Raw genomic sequence first — 19,048 nt, forward strand, 5'->3', positions numbered from 1 at the left:
GCCCCCGGGCATCGGTGGGTTCACGGCTTTGCAGCCGCTGGCTACCAGTCCTGTCACGTGTTTGGCAGGTGGCTGACGGCGAGAGCGCTGGCCCTGGCAGAGCTGCGCGGTTCTGTCCTCCACCGGGCCAGGGCCACCGCCGCCTTCACGGGGTGATGGTTGTAGGAATCTCAAGGGAAGCAACGCAGGACGAGCCAAAGGACCCAAGGGAGTGCTTCTCAGGAGCCCTGTGTCCACTCCCTCCCCTGCCCTCAGGGTTTTGGCAAGTGCGCAGGGCACCCTGGGCCGGTCCGGGCAGCCTCCCTCCTAGGGCGCCTAGGCTGCCTGTGGGGGAGGAGGGCAGGGGGTGGGACAGAGCATGGACAGGCCGGGTGGTGCCTGCAGAGGGACCAGAAAGGGCGCAGGAAGCAAAGATGGTTCCAGATAGATCCCACTCCTCAAAGGCCTCTGGGCTGGGAGGGACGCCCGGCTGCGGTTCCACCCGCCGCTTCTCAGCCTGGCACAAGCCCCCCGAGAGGCTGCGAGTGTCCACCGCTGTGGCTGTCTGCGGAGCGAGGGGGGGCTCAGCGGGGGCTCAGCGGGGGCTCAGCGGGGGCTCAGCGGGGGAGCACCCGCCTCGGCCCAGCGCGTGACCCCGGGGTCCCGGATCGAGTCCCGCGTCGGGCTCCGTGCAGGGAGCCTGCTCCTCCCTCTGCCCGGGTCTCCGCCTCTCTCTGTCATTCATAAATAGGTAAAATCTTAAAAAAATAACCGTACTGCGTGGTGCTGCGGGGCCAGCGCCGTGGGCCACGCTTTTCCTGCTCCTGCGGTCGCTCTTCCTCCCGCAGGCGGCCCCGCCCCGGCCGGCTTCCCCCGTCCTCGGCCCCCGCCGCCGCCCCGGCCCCGCCGCCGGCCCCCGCGCGGCCTCTAGGTTCGGCTGCTGAGCGTCCGGCCCCACCGTGCCTTCTCCGCCGCCCTCCCGGGCTCGCCCTCCGCGGCTCGCGGGTCGTGCGAGGTCGGGCCACGCGGCGGCGCCGCTTCCCGACGCGACCTCGGGGCGCCGCGGGGCTGCTCCGCCGCCCACCACGCCCCCTCCCTCCCGGCTCGCGGCCCCGCGACCAGGCTGCGAGCCTGCGTTCGCCCGTTTCCGCCGACACACCGAGGCTCTCCCGCTGTCGGCGGCTGCTCCTCCCGCCCCGACCCACGGAGCAGCGTTAGCAGCCCCACCGGCCGGCCCCGCGGAGCCCGCACAGCCCCACCGGACGGCAGCGGGGGGCGCGGGGACCCCAGGCCCTCCGCGGCCCCGCCCCTCCGCGGCCCCGCCCCTCCGCGGCCCCGCCCCTCCGCGGCCCCGCCCCCTCGCGGCCCCGCCCCGGGAGCTAGCGCCGCTCGCCGGCGCTCCCTACTGACGTCACCCGCCCCTCGCTCTGCGCAGGCGCGGCCCCGCCTTTCCGCGGGCGTCGCCAGGACAACGGCGCGTCCCCCGAGGCCCCGCCAACGCCCCGGCCTGGCTGGCAGTGCGCAGTCTCCGCGCTCCCGCGGGCCCCGCCCCGCTCCCGCCCCGCTCCCGCCCCGGCCCGCCCCGGCCCGGCCCGACTCCGCCCCGCCCCGCCCCGCCCGCGGGGGGAAAAACAGTCGCGCGGCGATGACGTGGCGGGGGCCTGGCCGGGCGTCGCGGACTCCGGAGATGGAGGAAAAGGAGCAATTGCGGCGACAGATCCGCCTGCTGCAGGGTGGGTCGGGCCGGCCCGGGCCCCGCGTCCTTCCCTGTGCCCTTGCTGCGCGGCGAGCCCTGCCCGCCCCCGGAGGGCGTCGCTCCCCGCCTGCGCTGCCGGCGGCGGGTCGGGCGGGCGGGGGGGCCCGGGGGGGCGGCCGGGGTCGGTCGGCGCCCGGGTTTCGGCGGACGGTTAGTGCGGGTCCCGGCGGCGGCGGGCGGTCGCCTAGTAACCGCGGGGGGCGTCCGCCAGCCCCTCGCCCGGCGCCCCTCGGCCGGGCCGGGACCTGTGCCTCGGCTCCTGCCCTGCGTGGCCCGGCCCGGCCCCGGCTTCCGCTTCCCAACGCGCTTCCCGATCCCCGTCTGCGGGGATCGTCCTCAAGACTCCGGCCTTGGAAGGCGGCCGTGGGAGGGGCCGGGCGGGGTCCAGCTGCCCGGGCTTCGTGGGCTCCTGGCCTGCGTGCGCGGGCGCCACCGGGCCTGCGCCGGGGAGGACCTGATGGGGGGGCAGGACCTGTGGCGGGGGGTGGGGGGGGACAGGACCTGTGACGGGGGGTGTCAGGGCGGGGACAGGACCTGTGATGGGGGGTGAGGGGACGGGACTTGTGATGGGGGGTTGTCGGGGGGCCCACTGCCAGCCTGCACCCCCCTGCACCAGGAGCTTCCTAGGATATATTGAGTGACACCCCACCTTAGAGGACGGTTGAACCCATTTCATATTCCAAAAATTAGGGGTGATATGGGTGCATCTTCAGGATGAAAAACCAGAAATAGGACTGGAGTAGAACGCGTGGGAAAAGGCTCACGGAAAACAGAGGAGGGAGTTTGGGCTGAACTGTCCTCGGTTCTCAGGCACGAGGGGCTGCCTATCCTTGCTGGGGACCCACAGGCCCAGGAGTGAGGGGGTCTGTGTGGTGTCCGGTCAGCTGTGCGCTGCCAGAGGACTGTTGTGATTTTACTTTCACCCCCTGCCTAATCGAGCCTGTGATTCCGCCTTCTCAGGTCTGATCGATGACTACAAAAACCTCCATGGCAATGCCTCTGCTCCGGGCACCGCAGCTGCTTCCCGGTGGCAACCACCTGCTTACAACAGCAGCAGGTCCTTCAGTGCCTGCTACCCTCGTCCAAGCCGGAGGGGCTTCCCCCTGAACCACGGGCCCGCGTGGCGCAAGAAGTACTCGCTTGTGAATCGGCCCCCGGGATCTTCAGACCCACCCGGTGACTGTGCTGTGCAGCCGCCCCTCAGGGCCGAGGGCAGCCAGGGTCCTGACCCCCAGCAGTATGTCCTGGAGAGGCAGGTGCAGCTTAGTCCAGATCAGAACATGGTTATCAAGATCAAACCGCCATCGAAACCGGGCTCGGCTAGCACTGCAGGGGTCCCCCGGGCCTCCTTGGAAGAATATGAGAACCCCCCCTGGAACGACCACAGGCCTCAGGAGGGGGCAGGCGAGCCCCCTGGTGGGCAGCGGCAACCCTCAAAGCCAGGAAGAGTCAAGGGGAGCTGCAGTGCAGAGGACCCCCTTCTGGTCTGCCAGAAGGAGCCCGGCAAGCCCCGGGTGGTAAAGTCTGTGAGCAGCATGAGCGACAGCCCCTCCGAGCCCCGGCGGACTGTCAGTGAGAGTGCTGTTGCCGTCAAGGCTCGCCTCGTGTCCTCCGGTGTGCCCCAGCGCAGTGGCATGGCTGTGGGACGGAAGGTGGCCTCACACTCTGTGGCCAGCTGTGTCGCACAGCTCTTTGGAGACGGGAGAGTGAACGCTGGCCATCCAGATCAGCCGGCTTCCTCTGGCTTGGTGGCAGGCCCTGCTAGACCAGCTTCTGGACCCAGGCAGGCCCGAGAGTCCTCTCTGCTTGCGTCCTGTCGAACCACCAAGTTCCGAAAAAACAACTACAAGTGGGTGGCTGCTTCAGCGAAGAGCCCCCGGGCCACTCGGAGGGCCCTCAGCCCCAGAGCAGCCTCAGAGAACGTGTGCAAGGCCCCCTTTGGCACAGAGGAACAGGTGGAGAAGCCACAGCTCCGAGCTGACCCGGATGCTAAGCCCAGGAGGGCGGCTGTGTCCTCCACGCCCGGGGCCTCCCCCAGCAAGTACAAGTGGAAGGCCTCCAGCCCCTCGGTCTCCTCGTGCTCCTCCTTCCGTTGGCAGTCGGAAGCTGGCAGCAAGGACCATGCCTCCCAGCTCTCTCCAGTCCCATCTCGGTCCCCCCCGGGGGACAGACCAGCAGTAGGATCCAGCAGTTTGAAGCCCCTCTTCAGTGAGACCCCACTGTCAGCTTACAAAGTGAAGAGCCGCACCAAGATCGTCCGGAGGCGGGGTGGTGCTAGGTAGGTGCCCCTGCCGCCACCCTAGGGTTCTGTCCGGGCAGGCAGGGGACAGGCCTGGGCCTCGCGAGCTGCCTGCTTGGTGTGCAGAGCTGTGGGAGGGCCCACCTGCAGGAGTGGGGGAGGAGGGAAAGGAGCACCACCTGCTTACTGGGCCAGCCTGGGTGTGTGTGGTGGCGTTCACATACCCAGTGCGAAGGAGGCTGGGTGCTCTCCCTTAGAGCTGAGTGACGGGGGCTCGGCCAGTGAGGATGGGGGCAGGGCGCCAACAAGCCCGCCCTCTCCTGCTGGTGACAGACCAGAGGCCGCCGGAGCAGCTTTGGTTCTGGGTGCGCAGGGTTTGTGGATGATCGCTTTATACCCAGGCCAGACACGGGGTGAGAAACCGGGGGGCACCAGGGGGAAGTCTGCCCTCTTGGCGGCCAAGTGACCAGGTGAGTCACTGTCTCGCTGAGCACGTGTCACCTCCTTGCTCCTCCACCGTCAAGGACTGTGAGGAGGCCGAAAAGTGGCATCGTGGCTCAGCGCTTGGTCTGGGGTCAGGGCCTCAGTCACGGTAGCCGTTAACACCGTGAGGTGTGTCTCCCGCCCAGGTCTTTCCCGCTGCCTGACTTTGGTCTTTGGCAGCTGCCTGGGGAGGCTGGGGGCCGCTTCTCCTCTGCTGTGGCTCCTCAGGGCCTCCCCCAGCCCCACGGGGAGTTCATTTGCCCTGGGGAGCCACAGGAGACCTGGTGCAGATGCCCCCTGAGGGTATCAAGGTTGGGGCTGCTCCCCGTGGCCCTCACTCCCGGCTCTGAAGGGGAGGAGGAGGGCGACAGCTGTCAGCTGCTGCCGGTTACGTGGGAAGGCTGGGACCACTGGGGCTGGTTGCCTCCTGGGGTGGATCCCGTGCTGCTGGGGCCTGGGTGGGCAAGGGTGAGTGGGGACAGCTCCCACACTGGGGGAGCCCATTGGAAGCTGCCTACTTTTTGTCTCTGCAGCCTTCCTGGGGAGAAGAAGAGCAGCCCCCCACCTGCTGCCACTGCTAAGACCCAGTTCAGCCTGCGGCGGAGGCAGGTCCTCCGGGGAAAGAGCAGCCCCGTTCTCAAGAAGACCCCCAGCAAGGGCCTGATGCAGGTCACCAGGCACCGGCTGTGCTGCCTGCCTCCAGGCCGGGCCCACCTCCCCACCAAAGAAGGTATGACCAGGCGTTGGGGTTCTGGAAAGCTTGCTCAGCCAGGTCTGTGAGCCCTGACCTCACCAGCTACCTTGCTCTGTCGGTGCCCCAGCCCGATCGCAGTCAGCCTGCTGGGCAGTGGCTGGCTTGGGCTGGAGAGCGGGGCAAAGGCTGGACCGTTGTACCCTGCTCTGCTGTGGCCAGGTGTGTGGTGGCCTTTGTAGCGTGTCTCTCCTGTACACCTGGTCCTGTCCCTCTTGGTGGAAGGAGCCAGAAAGCGGACAAGAGGTTGGCAGCCATGCACCCTGTGGGGAGGGGAGCTGTGGTTTATACTGCGCAGGGCTCCTGTGCCCTAGGCCTCTGCCACCTGTCCTGGGCCGACAGGCCGGTGGGGCCTCTCCGTTGGTCGCTGCCTCTTTCTCAGGAACCCTGCGCTGGCCTGGGAGGGGTTGGCTTTGCCCACTTCCTGAGTTGCTGTGAGGGTGACTGGGATTTGGTGAAGGGTGCAGGGGAGGAAGAGCCTTGGGGTCATGGTTCCCTTAAGAAGGACAGCCCCCCGCTGTGAGCTGCTGGCCGCACACTGAGGAGCTGGCAGGTGCTGGCCATCTGGGTGGGGGTCTCTGGCCGTGGGGAGTGGGGAAGGGCGAGGTGATCACCTGTGACGCGGTGTCCTGGCAAGCCTGGGGTTCCTCTGGGCAGACCTGGTCCTGTGGCATCCCTGCGTGGCGGCGGCTCCGCAGGCTGATGCGTGTGGGGTCTGGAGGTGATGGGGTTCGGGCCCTGTGCCGTCGGACTTGGAACTTGCGCCCTGGTGGCTCTTTTGCAGCAGGCATTTGGGGGGTCCATAGAGGGGCCAGCAGGGCTTTGGACACGGCTGTGAGAGGAGGCGGTGCCTGGGCAGAGCCGAGCGCCTGCGTGAGAGCTGGCCACGGGAGAGTGGAGCTTAGGGGCTCAGGCACAGGGCCGACTGGGGCCGTGAGAAGGGGTGGGGAAGCGGGGCGGGGGGTGCTGGCTACCCACCTGACCTTTGGCTGCCACGGGGAGTGTGGACCTCATCCCTGGTGGCCGCAGCGAGGGGCCGGATTGAGGGTTGGGCTTTGGCTTGGGTGGACCAATGGCCAGGCTGTGCCAGGCGTGCCGCGAACGTCCCTCGCTTTGGGAGGCTGGCAGGGGGTGGCCGAGCCCCCAGGAGGTTGGGGCAGCCTGGAGACACGTCAGAAAGTGATGTCCGGGGGCATCCATCCGGGCCTTTGCAGGGATTCCTGACTCTGCCTCTGCTCCTCGGTCACAGTGTTGTCACAGCTGGCAGAGCGGTCCTGCTGAATGAGGGAGGTCTGTCCCCACAGATGAGCCGTCACACGGGGACGGCCGCTTGTGGGCATGATGGGGCTCACGCCTGGCTGTGGCAGGTGCATGTGTCCCCAGGCCTCTCTGCATCCTGCTCCAGGTGCACATCAGGCAGGAGCCGGGAGTGTCCTTCTGCCCTCCTACGCCCTAGCCCACGAGGCACTGGGACGCTTCTGTATTGACTTGCTGCGGGGAGAGTGGATTGGGGCAAATGGAGTCGGGTGGCCAGGCCGGTGCCCCCGGATGGCAGTACTTCAGTAAGACTCGAAGCACGGGGACGTGGTGTGCGGATGGTGGCATGAGGTGGCTTGGGGAAGGGGTGTTCCGGTCAGAGGCAGCCTGTCCTGGCGCCAGGGCGCCCTGGAGGGCTGGATTCCAGGAGTGCCAGTGGGCATCTGCTGGGAGTCTGCCCTCCTCGTTGGGCCTGGAAGCAAGTGCTTGAGGAGCAAGTGCCGAGCTAGGTGTTGAGTGGGGCAGGGTAAGAGCAGCCAGGGCCTGGGCTTCCTGTCACCCTCCGTGTCTGCCAGGGCTCCCTGTCCTAATGCTGGGACGGGCACTGAGGGGCTTGTGGGGCATCCTGGTGGGCACGCTTTGACCTCTTCAGCCCATGCTCTTGGGGTACATTTGCCGCTCTCCCCAGAGTTGAGCAGAGCTGGCCTTGATGGGGGCCTGGCCAGGCCTGGGCTGTCTCTGCCACCGAGGAACCTGGTTTGGAGGCAGACAGGCCTGAGCCAGACCACAGCCATCCCCTGTAGCAGGCACCCCTGAGGAAGGAGCGCCATTCGGTTGAAGAACGCCTGTCTTGTGCGCTGAGGGCCTGCAGCTGAGGACCTCTCTCCAGATGGGGCCAGAGGGAGTCGACACCGGGGACCCTCCACACACACTGAGCTTTCCCTCCAGGCAGGTGGCCTGATGTGCTCTTACCAGCTCCCGGCAGGAGTGCCTGGTGTGCCTGGGGGCTGGGACGAGGGCTGGGACGGGGGCTGGGCGGGGGCTGGAACGGGGGCTGTCCGAGGCCGGGAACAGCCCAGCTGTGCACAGGCTTTTGACAGGAGCTGCTGGCTGAGTGCCACTGGGAGAGCAGGGCAACGGCTGCAGGGGCAGCATCCTGGGGCCATGGGCTGGAGCTGGCATCCTCACATAGTGACACAGGCCAGGATGTTCGAGGATTCTCACTGCCTGCCAGGGGGACCATGGCCTGGAGGGTTAAGGAGAGGGGGATGCTGGGTCTGCAGGCTCAGGCCGTGCTTGCCCTATCTCATGCTTGTCGGCCTGGGACCACCGGTTTTCTCGTTGGGCCTAGAGCAGTCCCAGGTGCAGCCCAGTAGGGAGACTGCCTCCTGCCCCTACGGTGGGTGTGGTGCTATTGCAAGAGGAGGAGAAAGCTTGGGGCCAGGCAAGATGGGGGTGGGGGTGGGGTGGGGGCTGACAGGGTCCCTGCCTTCATACTTCTCTCCACTAGGAGGTGAACGGGTCAGCTTGCTGTTGTAGATGGATGTGCTGACGTGGTGCAGAAGACCCTGGGAGGGATGGGGAGGGATGGGGAGGGTCCTGCCAGGGGAAGAGCCTGGAGAAGGCTGCCACTCACTCATCCACCCACCCACCCACCCATCCACCCACCCTCCATGCACTGTTCATTGTCTGTACATCCACCTGTTTATCACTTACGTGTTCTCCCGTCTGTCCTCCCCTCATCTGTTCTGTCGTGCGTCTATCTTCCATTCATGCTCTGTCCATCTGTGCTTTCTACCCTGCAGCCAGCCACCCCCCGCCCCACCTAGCAACAAGCATGCAGTGAGTACATCTGGTGCGGGGAAGTGTGCTGGCTCCCGTGGGCGCTGTGGGTGCTGCAGCTGTGTTACAGCTGTGAGGACAAGCAGCTACCTGGGTCCTCGTAAATAACCTGGAAAGGTACTCTGAGGTGGAGAAAGTGCGCAGAGGAGAGGGAAGTGGGGTAGTGTAGTGGAGAGCTGTGGGGAGGGTGGTCAGCCCGAGCCAGGCAGCTGGCATCTCCAAGGAGGTGACCTGTACACCGAGTTCCGCGTGAGGAGGAGAGAGGAGGGAAGTGCACCTCTGCAGGCGAAGGGGGTGGGAATGAGCTCTGCCTGGGGGGCGCCGGGGCGCAGGAGCAGAGAGGTCCTGTGTGGCAGGCATCCGGGAGGGCGGGACCAGGTGATGGGAGGGAGAGCCCAGTAGGGCCACAGGGAGGGGAAGGGGTGGTTCTGGCTGCCTGAGAGGAGGGACCTCGGACCTGCATGAATGTGCTCAGGGATGGGGCCAGGTGGGGCAGGGCTGTGTTGGGGGCCCCAGCGGTGTCCAGCAGGCCTGTAGGGGGCAGTAAGCCAGGAAGAGCTCGCAGTAAGGTCTTGAATGTGGGGTCAAGGAGTGGGGTCCTCATTCTCAGAGGTGGGCAGGGAACTCCTGGAAGATGCTTGTGCACAGGCCTGAAATGCGGACGGGCAGGTCCAGACACCACCCTGAGAGCCTGAGCCTGGCAGAGGTGGTGGTGGCGGGGACAGGGGTGAGGACGAGCGTTTCCCAGGCTGAGGGCCACTAAGGAGTCAGTGGGAAGTCCCCAGGCCCCTTTCTGCTTCCGTCTCCTGTCTCCCTCTTTCCCTGCTCCATCTTCCTGGCCCCAGGCCCTGGGCTAGGGGCTCCTGGGCAAGCCCCAGCCAACTGCCGGCTGCGGGCCACGCAAGCTTTCGTGAGTGCTGTGCGCTTGTGGGGTGCAGACCAGGGGCTGCGGGGCTCAGGCGGGGGGGCAGTGCCTCCCTGCAGCGGACAGGCGGCTTCCCGCCCAGACCACTGGCCCAGGTGGGGGCTGGCCCCGAGCCTGTAGGGGAGGGAGCTGACACGGTGGGCGCTGGCCGGGGAGGAGGGGTGGGGGGACGACGACAGAGACCCCGACTGGCCCAGGCGGTCCCTTGTCACCCCGCCGGCCGCCGCTGGCCAGCAGAGGGCGCACTCGCCCCTCTTATCTCTCCGTCCACCTCTTTCTGGTAATTGATTGCCTAATTTCCTCTTTATGTGAAAGAAAGCAGATATCAAGTAATTTGCAGCAATAACCTGCTAATGCTAGGCCAGTATCGAAACTCCCCTGTTCATTTCAAGTGGCAGATAAAACACTAATACATAATTATCCTTGCAAATTGGATTGTTTTAAATAACCAAAAGGCTGTGGCCAGGAGAGAGCGATCCCATCTCCCTGGAGTTCCTGTTCCCGTGTAATTGCCGCGCTCAATCAATTTCCCTGGCATTAGAAATTCCATCACAATCAACATTAAGCTTTATTCATTGTGATGGCTAAGAGCCGGGCCATTTCTCCTCTTTTTCTTAACTGGCAAAATTAATCAGGGAAAAGATTTTAAACATTTACCCGCGCGAAAGAGGTCAGCTCTGCCACTATATTGCTCAGCAGATAAGGGGGCTAATAAAAAGAAAATTGAATTACTAATGATCACCAGGAACAGAGTATATAAAACCTGGCAATCGCCGGTTCAGGAAAAGGGAGAATCAATTTTCTTGGGACAAGGTGCGCTCATTTTTTATTTTGGCGCATATTATCAGCAATTTAATTTGAGAGCGCATAAACAGGAGGAAACAGTTAGGGAATAATGAGCCCGGAGGTGTAAAGTGCCGCAGGATATATGCTGTACACAATTTATTTGGCACAACAGATAATCGCTTTAATTGAATTCAAAACTGCATTGTTCAGCAGCCGTGTGGCCGCTGGTGCCTTGCGCCTTGGGGACCGAGCATTATGAAGATCCAGCCTGACTCCTCCTCCTGCTTTCCCGCCTCTGCCTCCCCTCCCCAGCTCCCCTGCTCGCAGACCCTCCTGCCCAGCTCACCTACAGTCAGACTTTGGTTGGGGGGTGAGGCAGCTGGCCTCATCACTACCCCCCCTCCCCGCCTCTGCCTCTAGCCTGCCTCCCTTCGCTTTATCTCCTGGTGATGAGTCTGTTGGCAGCCGGGGGGATTGAGGGATGATACCCAAGAAAGGGCCCAGTGGAGCCTCGTTTGCTGAGGACTGTTGGGGGGTCTATCACATTTTGGCAGCACGGCACAGAGACCCTGCTTGACCTGTCGCAGGATGGACAGACACTGCAGAAAGCAGAGAGAAGAAAACCGTTTACAGACCTCAGGAATGGTTTCCGATTTCCCACCCATGTAATTGTGGCAATTAGCGATCCCAGCTTTGGTGTTTACAGCACACAGGGCTCACGTGGGCTCTTGCTCCACCATGGGGCCAGCTCGGCTTGTCTCTGTCCACGCTGGGCCCAGTGCCATGACTCGGGCCACCTGAGGCGGCAGGCTTGATGCGTGCCACCGAGCGTGGCTTCAGAGTGGGTACTTCCTGGCCCACACACACCTGTGCCCTAGGCCAGTATGCTCCAGAGTGGCCACAGGTCACGAGGTTCCCTCCAACCACCTGGCAATGTTGGCTTTTGTGTGCCACGGAGAAGCCATGGGTGGGCAGGTGTCACCTCCCAGAAGTCCCTTAGGTAGGAGGGTCCCTCTGGCTCACTTGCCCAGCACGGTGGGAGCCCTCCTTCCTCCCCTTGGGTCTGGGTCCTTGCGCAGAAGAGCGGCTAGTGTGGTGGGGGAGAGCGTGGGCCTGGGTGGTTGCTCAGGGCTGCAGGGGCAAGACCACAGGTGATGGGAAGAGCCCAGTTCTCAGTGGCCTCGGGCACATCGAGGGTTACCGAGGCTTTCACAGGAGCCAGGCCTTGCACCACCACTTTACCTTGGGTGAGCTTGCCACCCATCCCTCAGGCCCCCATCTTGGCCATGTGGTCTTGAGAAACTGCTGTCACCAATGTGCAGACCAGAAGTGGAGTGTCCACTCCCCCAAAAGGCAGCTGTGGTCTAAGACCCTTCTCTGGATCTTGCCAGGTCTTCACCATGCAGCCCCCACTGACAGTCCCCGTCCCCTGGTGGTGGCGTCCAGCGGGAAGCACCTCTGGCTGGGATGGCCCAGTGTTGGGCGGGCCACCTGCCACTCCAGCCAGAAGTGGGACCCCTAAGGGGCACCTGGGTGGCTCGGTTAAACGTCCGACTCTTGATTTCGGCTCAGGTCATGATCTTGGGGTCATGGGATTGAGCCCCACATTGGGCCATGAACTTAGTACTATGTCTGCCTGGGATTCTCTCTCTCTCTGCTTCTCCCCCCAGCGCCTGTATGCACCTGCTCATTTTCTCTTCTTTGAAATAATTCTTTTAAAGGTTTTATTTGTTTGAGACAGACAGAGAGCGCACAAGCAGGGGAAGGAGGCTGAGGGCGAGAGAGAAGCAGACTCCCAGCTGACTCCCTGCTGACTCGGGGCTTGATCCCAGGACCCCAAGGTTGTGACCTGAGCCGCAGGCAGACGCTTCAACTGAGCCACCCAGGAGCCCCTAAATAAAATTTTTTTTTTTTAATTTTTATTTATCTATGATAGTCACAGAGAGAGAGAGAGAGGCAGAGACATAGGCAGAGGGAGAAGCAGGCTCCATGCACCGGGAGCCCGACGTGGGATTCGATCCCGGGTCTCCAGGATCGCGCCCTGGGCCAAAGGCAGGCGCCAAACCGCTGCGCCACCCAGGGATCCCTAAATAAAATATTTTTAAAAAAGAAGTGGGACACGCATTTCCTGTGTCCCAAGTTTGTACAAGGAAGTGCTCAGGGAGTTGTCCCCATGAGAGCTCCCAAGGGCCCTCCCGGCCCCTCCCCTAGCACTCACGAAGCCCCTTGGGTGGCCCTTGTACCTTCCCCCTCACCGCAGAGGGGGCCACAGGGCTTGCTCAGCGGTGGATCTCTCCATCTCCCCGGGTCCCCATGGGCTGTCTTGCTCCTTGCCCACCCCCTCCTGGCTCCTTGGGGGCTGAGTGTCCCTGGCCCACTGTCCGGGGCTTGAAGGGCCTGCCTTGGGGCTGTGCCCGTGCTTCTGGAGAGGTCAGCGCGGGCCTTGTCAGACTCCTGGGCATCAGACATCCAGATGGGCTCACTTTGTGTGGGGCACTTGTGGGGTTCTTGTGGAGCAGGTGGCAGCTTGGAGGGCTCAGGCCACACCCACTGCTGCTTCTCTCCTCAAACAGCTGCCAGGGGAGCCTTCCTCCTCTGAAGGCTCTGGTGCCTGGAAGGGTCCAGCTCTCCCCACCTGCTGGGCCCTACCCCCTCCGGCCAGGGCGCCCAGTGACGGGGCAGGGGGTGAGCCAGGCAGCAGCATGGCAGCAGTACCCCTGCTTGGGCCGGGCTGTGTGGCCGCTGCTGGCCTCAAGGCTGCGGGCAGGCCGGGGGGCACGGGGAGCAGAGCCTCCTTACCCTGAGCCTCCATGGGAGGGAGGCACGTTCTCACCCCTGGTGCCCACGGGGTGCGTTGGGGTGATTGGCAGCAGAGGGGTCGCCGGCTTAGGGTGGCTGCACCCCCACCCTGCAGTGCAGCCGGGAGCTGGCTGGACCCTCTGAGCTGACCCTCACGGAGTGCAGGCTGGCGGGTGGCACTCAGACTCGAGCACCCGGAGCAAAGAAGCCTGGGGGGGAGGGGCACTGTGTGTCCAGGGCCAGCCTCTGGGGCGTGACACGGTGCTGGCCTCTTGGACCTTCTGTGGTGCTGGCTAGCTCTCCTCTACCGAGTTAGCCCGAGGCCACCCGTTCTAGCCTCGTGGGACCGGTGGGGGGGGGGACCTGTTGACATCAGGGATGCCTCTCAGGCCCTATGTGACAGGTGGGGATGCTTGGCAGTTCTGGCCAAGCCCCAGGAGGGCCCTGACTCCCACCCCATCGCCGAGAGGAGGATGCAGACAGGCTCCCTGTGTCATGGCATGGGGCCGGGGGGCCGGGGGAGGCCAGGGAGGGCCGGGGCTAGGTGGCTTCTGTCCCACTGAGTGCTGGGAAGCCAGCGAGCGTGTTGGGATCTTGCTGAGGGGCCCAGGTGAGGAGCCTCGCTGGCTTCCCGTTTCCACATGTGTAGTGGGGCCGAGGGCCGTTCAGGGGGCCACTGTGCTGGCCGCAGGAGCCGGGTGCTCAGGGCCTTGGGGCGGCCACGGAGGGACCCGCATGCGTGGGGTGACTCGCTGCCCCGCGGGGGGGTGGCTCGGTCTCACCGGGGCAAATGCAAAGAGCAGTTAAATCCGCGGTCCTGCTTTCATAGGGGAAGAGAAAGTGCTGAACTAGGCGCCGCGGAGTGGGCCACAGGGATCCCCGAGCCTCGTGGGAATCAGCAGCCGCGTCTGAGGCCTGGACTGGGCTTGTCGTGGCTGCGGGAATTCATTAGTTCCCGGGAGCCGGTGAGCATGTGGCCTGCGCGGGGCCCCCCAGGCAGTTTCGGAGCCTCTAGGGAGGTCATGACCCCCCCAGAGCTGGGACTCCCCGATGGGGCCATGGAGCTGAAGCCTGCCTGGCTGGGGAAGGGGGGTGTGTCCTCGGGACGGCTGGAGCTCGTGTCCCGGGGGAGCGGGAACCCCCGCCGGTGGGCCTGGGTCTCTGGGTTGGGGCCAGCTAGGGCTGCTCCTGCTGTCTGATGACCGGGATGTGCTGAGGCTGGTCTGCCCCTAAGTCCCGGCCTCCTTGCTTGCTGAGCCCAGCCTGGTTTGAGAATCCCTCTCAGCCTGGGGGGCACCCCGGGGCCTGCCTGTCAGCGGGCGCTGGGCTGCAGGACGGTGGCTCTGCCCTACTGTCCCAGGCCCCCAGCTGCCACCCCAAGGCTCAGCCGTTCCTCCCGGTCCCGGTGCTCTTCTTGCCTGCCCTTTAGGTGGTCTGTCCTGCCAGCTTCCCTGGGTCTAACCCCTCCCACCTCTGGGGAAGGGAGCCAGCCTCAGAGCCATCCGGTGAGAGGGCCTGGGTTCGCCTACCTCCTAGAGGTGGGGGTACAGCCTTTTAGGTCTCCGGAGGGTTGGCACCTTCTCTCCACAGTGGTCACAGTGGTGCTGGGCACCCTCTCCAGGCCCTGGGGTCCATTCCTCCTCCTGGGCCCCTACCTCCTCCATCCCCCCTTGCCGGGGCACCTGCAGTGGCTCCGGGCCCTCCGTGTGCTCTGTGCTGGGGGATCCACGCAGGGCAGGGCCCCACGTGGATGTGCGTCCCCATCAGGGGGCCCCCGTGTTCCCACCTGACCTCAGGTTCCCAGCTTCCCGTGCTGGGCGTCTGCTGGCATGCTGGGGCGAGGCCCTAGCGGGAAGGAGGTGCTGGTTCCCTTCGGTGTCTCCTGCTGAGTGCTGGGCTGGCGGGACAGGAGCAGGGGCGGGGCAGGGAAGGGAAGGCCTGTGGGAGGGCACACAGCTCAGCCAGTGCCTCCTGACCGCCGTGGGGCCGTTGTCCTCCTGCTGCTTGTTCCTCTCTGTGCCGTGTCTGCCCCCAGCAAATGAATGTCCCTGTCACCGGGCCCTAAGCACTGCTAGGCACGTGGCCCGGTAAGGCCCCAGCAGCATGGGGTAAAAAGGAGTGACGACAGCCCAGATGGGACTCTGGCCGAGAGAAGACGGAGGGACTGGCCAGCTGGTAGGGAGCCTGGGAGGGGGCACCTGGCTGGGCAGGGCTTCCCGAGGGCTAGAGGTGAGAGGAGCCCGGGGCACCGGGGGCACTCTGTGCAGAGGGCATGGTGCGTGCCCAGGGCAGGGGGCAGAGCTGTCGCATGCTGCTGCCCCCCCCCCCCAGCCCTGGGAAGGCTGGCTTCAAGGCGTTAGTCCCTTGGGCTTCGTCAGCCCTGTTAGCGATTTTCTGCTCTGCCTCTGCCATCAGGCTGCCAGGCCCCTTTTACGTGGGTGGCTGTGCCCAGCACAGACTGGAGCTGTCCTGGGCACGGGGCTCGCGGGGAGGCTCCCCAGGGAGGGGAAAAGAGCCGAGAGAAGTTTGCTGGGTGACTGCTGTCTACGGTGAGCCCCGGGTGACCCAACTCCCAGAGGCAGAAAGTGAGGCTGGGGAGACACTGGGCCCCCCTCTGCGGGCAGCGGTCTGCATCAGTCTGTGCCCCACTCTGTGGCCTGCAAGCCACACCCCCAGGATGGGCCAACCCTCTGGGCTCCATGCCAGCTGCGGAGAGAACGCTGGGCAGCCCCACCAAGGCAGGCCAGGCCGGAGGAGGCCAGCAGTCCCAGGTGGGGATGGAGGCCCAGGGCTGCTGCACCCAGCTGAGTCCAGCCAGGCGAGGAGGTGGGCTGGGAGACGGGGTGGGGGACGGCCCCCCAGCCCCGCTCTTGTCTGCTGGCCCCACCTTGGGTCCTTGGTAAGAATCTGGTGCAGGCAGATGGCCAGGCTGCCGCCGTGCCTGTGTCCCGAGTGCTGGAATCCCAGTGCAGTGTCCAGGACACAGCGGGCACGCTGCTTGGTGCGGGCAGAGGCTCTCGGGCTGGGTGGCACCGGTGGGGCCTGGGCACCTCCCAGTGCCTCCTTTGTCCTGTGCTCATAGGGGCCGATGGCAGACCCCTGGCTCTGGGACTGAGGTGCCAGAGGAGCACTGTCCCCTCGGGGCTGATGAGGTCCACAAGAGCTGCCTGGGAGCGGGGGGCTCCTGAGGCCTGAGCGTTGGGGGTGGAATGCTTTCCTGCTGAAGACAGCTGGGTGAAGGAGAGGACACACGGAGGGACACGCTGTCCCCAGGCGGGGCCCTTGGTCCAGGCCTCTGGAGAGGGACTGGAGCTGAGCGCGGTAGGACACAGTGGCCCTGTGGTCTGTCCCTCTTCTGTGGGCTCTGCAGCCAGAGGGTTGTGTCTTTGGGGCCTGGCTCCATGGGAGAGGCAAGGCGAGGGGGCGGTTGCTCCCAGGGACCTGCTCGGACAGCCCTCTCCCCTGCACACCTCGGCCGGGACCTGTGTGCCCCTGGCAGCGAGTGACACGCTGGACTCTACCTGTGAGACTCTGAGAGCCAGTGGTGTGGCCCCGGGTCAGGCCCGAGGGCCCTCCGCGGTTCCTCTGCTTGGCGCGGGGGGGGCTCGGAGCGGCCAAGGTGGGCGTCTGGCAAGGGAGGTCTGGAGACGTGTCTCTCCTTTGGAGTTCTCTGTCCCGGACTCTCCTGGGCCCTCGTGTTGTAGAGGGGAAGGTGCCGCGCGGGGCTGTCGTCGGGACCGGCCGGGCTGCGTCCCCATGCCTCTTGTCCCCTGGGCTGTGAGGGGCGGGGGGGGGCAGCGGCCGCAGAGCCCCCCCACCCCGCTGGCTGCGGGGCGCTGGGCCTGGCTGGGTGAATGCCCTCCCCCGGGCGCCCTGAGAGCGAGCCCCGAGGGCCGGCGGTGGGGAGCAGAGGCTGGGGCGAAGGCCCCAGGTTCCTTGGGGGCGGGCCGTGCTAGGCTGCGTTCTCCTAGGCAGCCTTGTCCCGCCAGTGAATTATTCGTGTTTTCCTCCGCATTTTTCCTCTGTTGTGACCCTGGGTTTTGTAGAAGGGCCTTGCGCTTCTGACCCGTGAGGCCTTGGAAGTGCTTCGTAGGCGCTGCCGGCCAGCTTCACGCGCCCCGTGCCGCGTGTGGGATTCGGCGGTGCAGCTGCCCTGCGGGGCTCCCCGGGGCTCCCGGCGCTCAGGCCGGCAGCAGGGGCCTTCCCGGAGCCGGGGGAGCCGGGGGGAGCCGGGGGGAGCCGGGCAGCCGCGTGCACGCCTTCCTCCGCGCCGGCCCGCCGGGCCTCTAGCGGTCAGTTCTGCGTTAAATGTTTTGAGGCCACTTAACTGAGGGCAGCCGGTTCAGAACTGTGGTATCTCCCGGTGGATGGAATCTTTTAAGGTCATGAAATGTTCTTTTTTATGTCCGGTGCTGCTTCTCGCCCTTACAGGGCTATTTTCTCCGATGCAAGTCTAGCCACAGCGGCTTTGCTGGAGCCAGTGGTGTAAAACGTGTGCGAACACAGCCGCGCGTGTGTGTGACACGCGTGCTCCTGAGTGTTGTATGTGCAGTTGCGTGTTTACTTCAGCTTCTCTATTATGTTTAGGTGTTTTTTGTGTGCAGCAAATAGTTTTAATTGCAGTCTGAAATTGTTGTAAAGAAAGATTTAGTGCGCTCACGCTCGCCATAATCCCCTACTTTGGTTTAAACGTCCTGTCTTCCTATAGGCTTTTTCTTTGTTCCACTCTTGTGCTCTTTTCTCTATTTCTTCTTGTTCTTTTTTTTTTTTTTTTTAAGATTTAAAAAAATCTTATTTGTTTTTTAAGATTTTATTTATTTATTCATGAGAGACACACACAGAGAGAGAGGCAGAGACACAGGCAGAGGGAGAAGCAGGCTCCATGCAGGAAGCCCGACGTGGGACTCGATCCCGGGACTCCAGGATCACGCCCTGGGCTGAAGCCAGGCGCTCAACTGCTGAGCCACCAAGGGATCCCCTTCTTCTGTTTTTTTTTTTTTTTTTTTTTTAAGCAGGCCCCACCGCTAGCGAGGGTGAGGCCACCTCACAGTGCTGAGATGGAGACCTGAGCTGAGATCAAGAGCTGCGCACTTAACGGCCTGAGACACCCAGGAGCCCCTCTGTCGTTGTTCCTTTAGGTGCCTTTTTTTTTTTTTTAGGTGCCTTTTTTAAATTCCGTTTTCCCCTCAGCTGGCTTACTATATGTTCTTTTATTCTTTTCTCAGTGGTCTCCCCAGAGGTTATAATGTGCGTTTTGTACTTACCGTTCTTGATACGGAGAGAGTTACCCTGTGGTTGCTGCCCAGGTAGCATGAGCTGCTTGGAGCACTGAGCTCTGTCCCCCCTCCCGCGTTCTGTGCTGTACCTGTCGTGGTCCTAATTCTCCCTCTGCCGCAGACTCCATGAGACAGTTCACACAGTCAGCATTTGCTCACATTTACCTGTGCATCTTTTCTGCCTTTTCTCTTTTTTTTTTTCTGATTAAAGAACACCTCTTAACGTTTTCTTAAAAATTGCAGGTCTGCTGAGGACCTTTTCTCATCATAGGTGTTGGTCTGAACAGTCCTGGTTTTTGCCTTCATCCCCGAATGGTTTTCATGGGTGGAAAGCCTCGGGGCTGGCGGGTTCCCTTGCAGGCGGCCCAGGTGGGCGGGCCTCCCTTCGCCCGTGGCGCGGCGCTTCCCCTCTGGCTGTGCCGGCGCCTGCTGCGCCGTGCTCGGTGCTCTTGTTAGGGCCCCGCTTGGGCTTTGTGGTATTTCTTGAATCTGTGGCCTGATGCTTTTCATCAGTTTGGGAAAGCTCAACCATCATTCCTTCAGTACTGCTTTGACTCCATTCTTGCTTTCTGGGGCCTCAGCGACCATTCTGTTAAACCTCTTCACTGTGTTCTGTGTTTCCTACGTTCTTTTCTGTATCTGTCATGGTTTTTTTCTGTCCACACATTAATCTCCATGGTTTCTTCTCACTCATTTTCTAGGTTGCTAGTTGTCCATTCAGCTTTGTGTCATCTGCTGTTAAATCCATCTGTCGAGGATTGTTTGGTTTCAGTTATTTGTAAATTCTAAAGTTTCCATTTGTTTTATTTATTTATCTCATTTAACTTAATTATTCTTTTTAAAGATTTTATTTATTCATTTGACACAGGGAGAGAGCACAAGCAGGGGAGAAGCAGGCTGCCCCACTGAGCAGGGGGCCTGGTGCAGGGCTCCATCCCAGGACCCTGAGATCATG

At 63.5% G+C, this 19,048-nt stretch overlaps 1 protein-coding gene across 1 annotated transcript in view; it reads left to right on the forward strand.

The window, feature by feature from the left end:
* Positions 1-1,618: 1,618 nt before the first annotated feature.
* ZC3H3 (zinc finger CCCH-type containing 3) overlaps positions 1,619-19,048 on the forward strand; it is an 86,356-nt gene continuing 68,926 nt past the window's right edge. The window contains exons 1-3 of the mRNA XM_041769286.1: positions 1,619-1,712; positions 2,696-4,013; positions 4,991-5,187. Of these exons, the coding sequence (XP_041625220.1) occupies positions 1,625-1,712; positions 2,696-4,013; positions 4,991-5,187 (1,603 nt within the window). The 5' untranslated portion in view covers positions 1,619-1,624. The remainder of the gene's footprint in view (positions 1,713-2,695; positions 4,014-4,990; positions 5,188-19,048) is intronic.

Source organism: Vulpes lagopus, chromosome 9, assembly GCF_018345385.1.
Source record: "Vulpes lagopus strain Blue_001 chromosome 9, ASM1834538v1, whole genome shotgun sequence".
Classification (NCBI taxonomy): Eukaryota; Metazoa; Chordata; class Mammalia; order Carnivora; family Canidae; genus Vulpes; species Vulpes lagopus.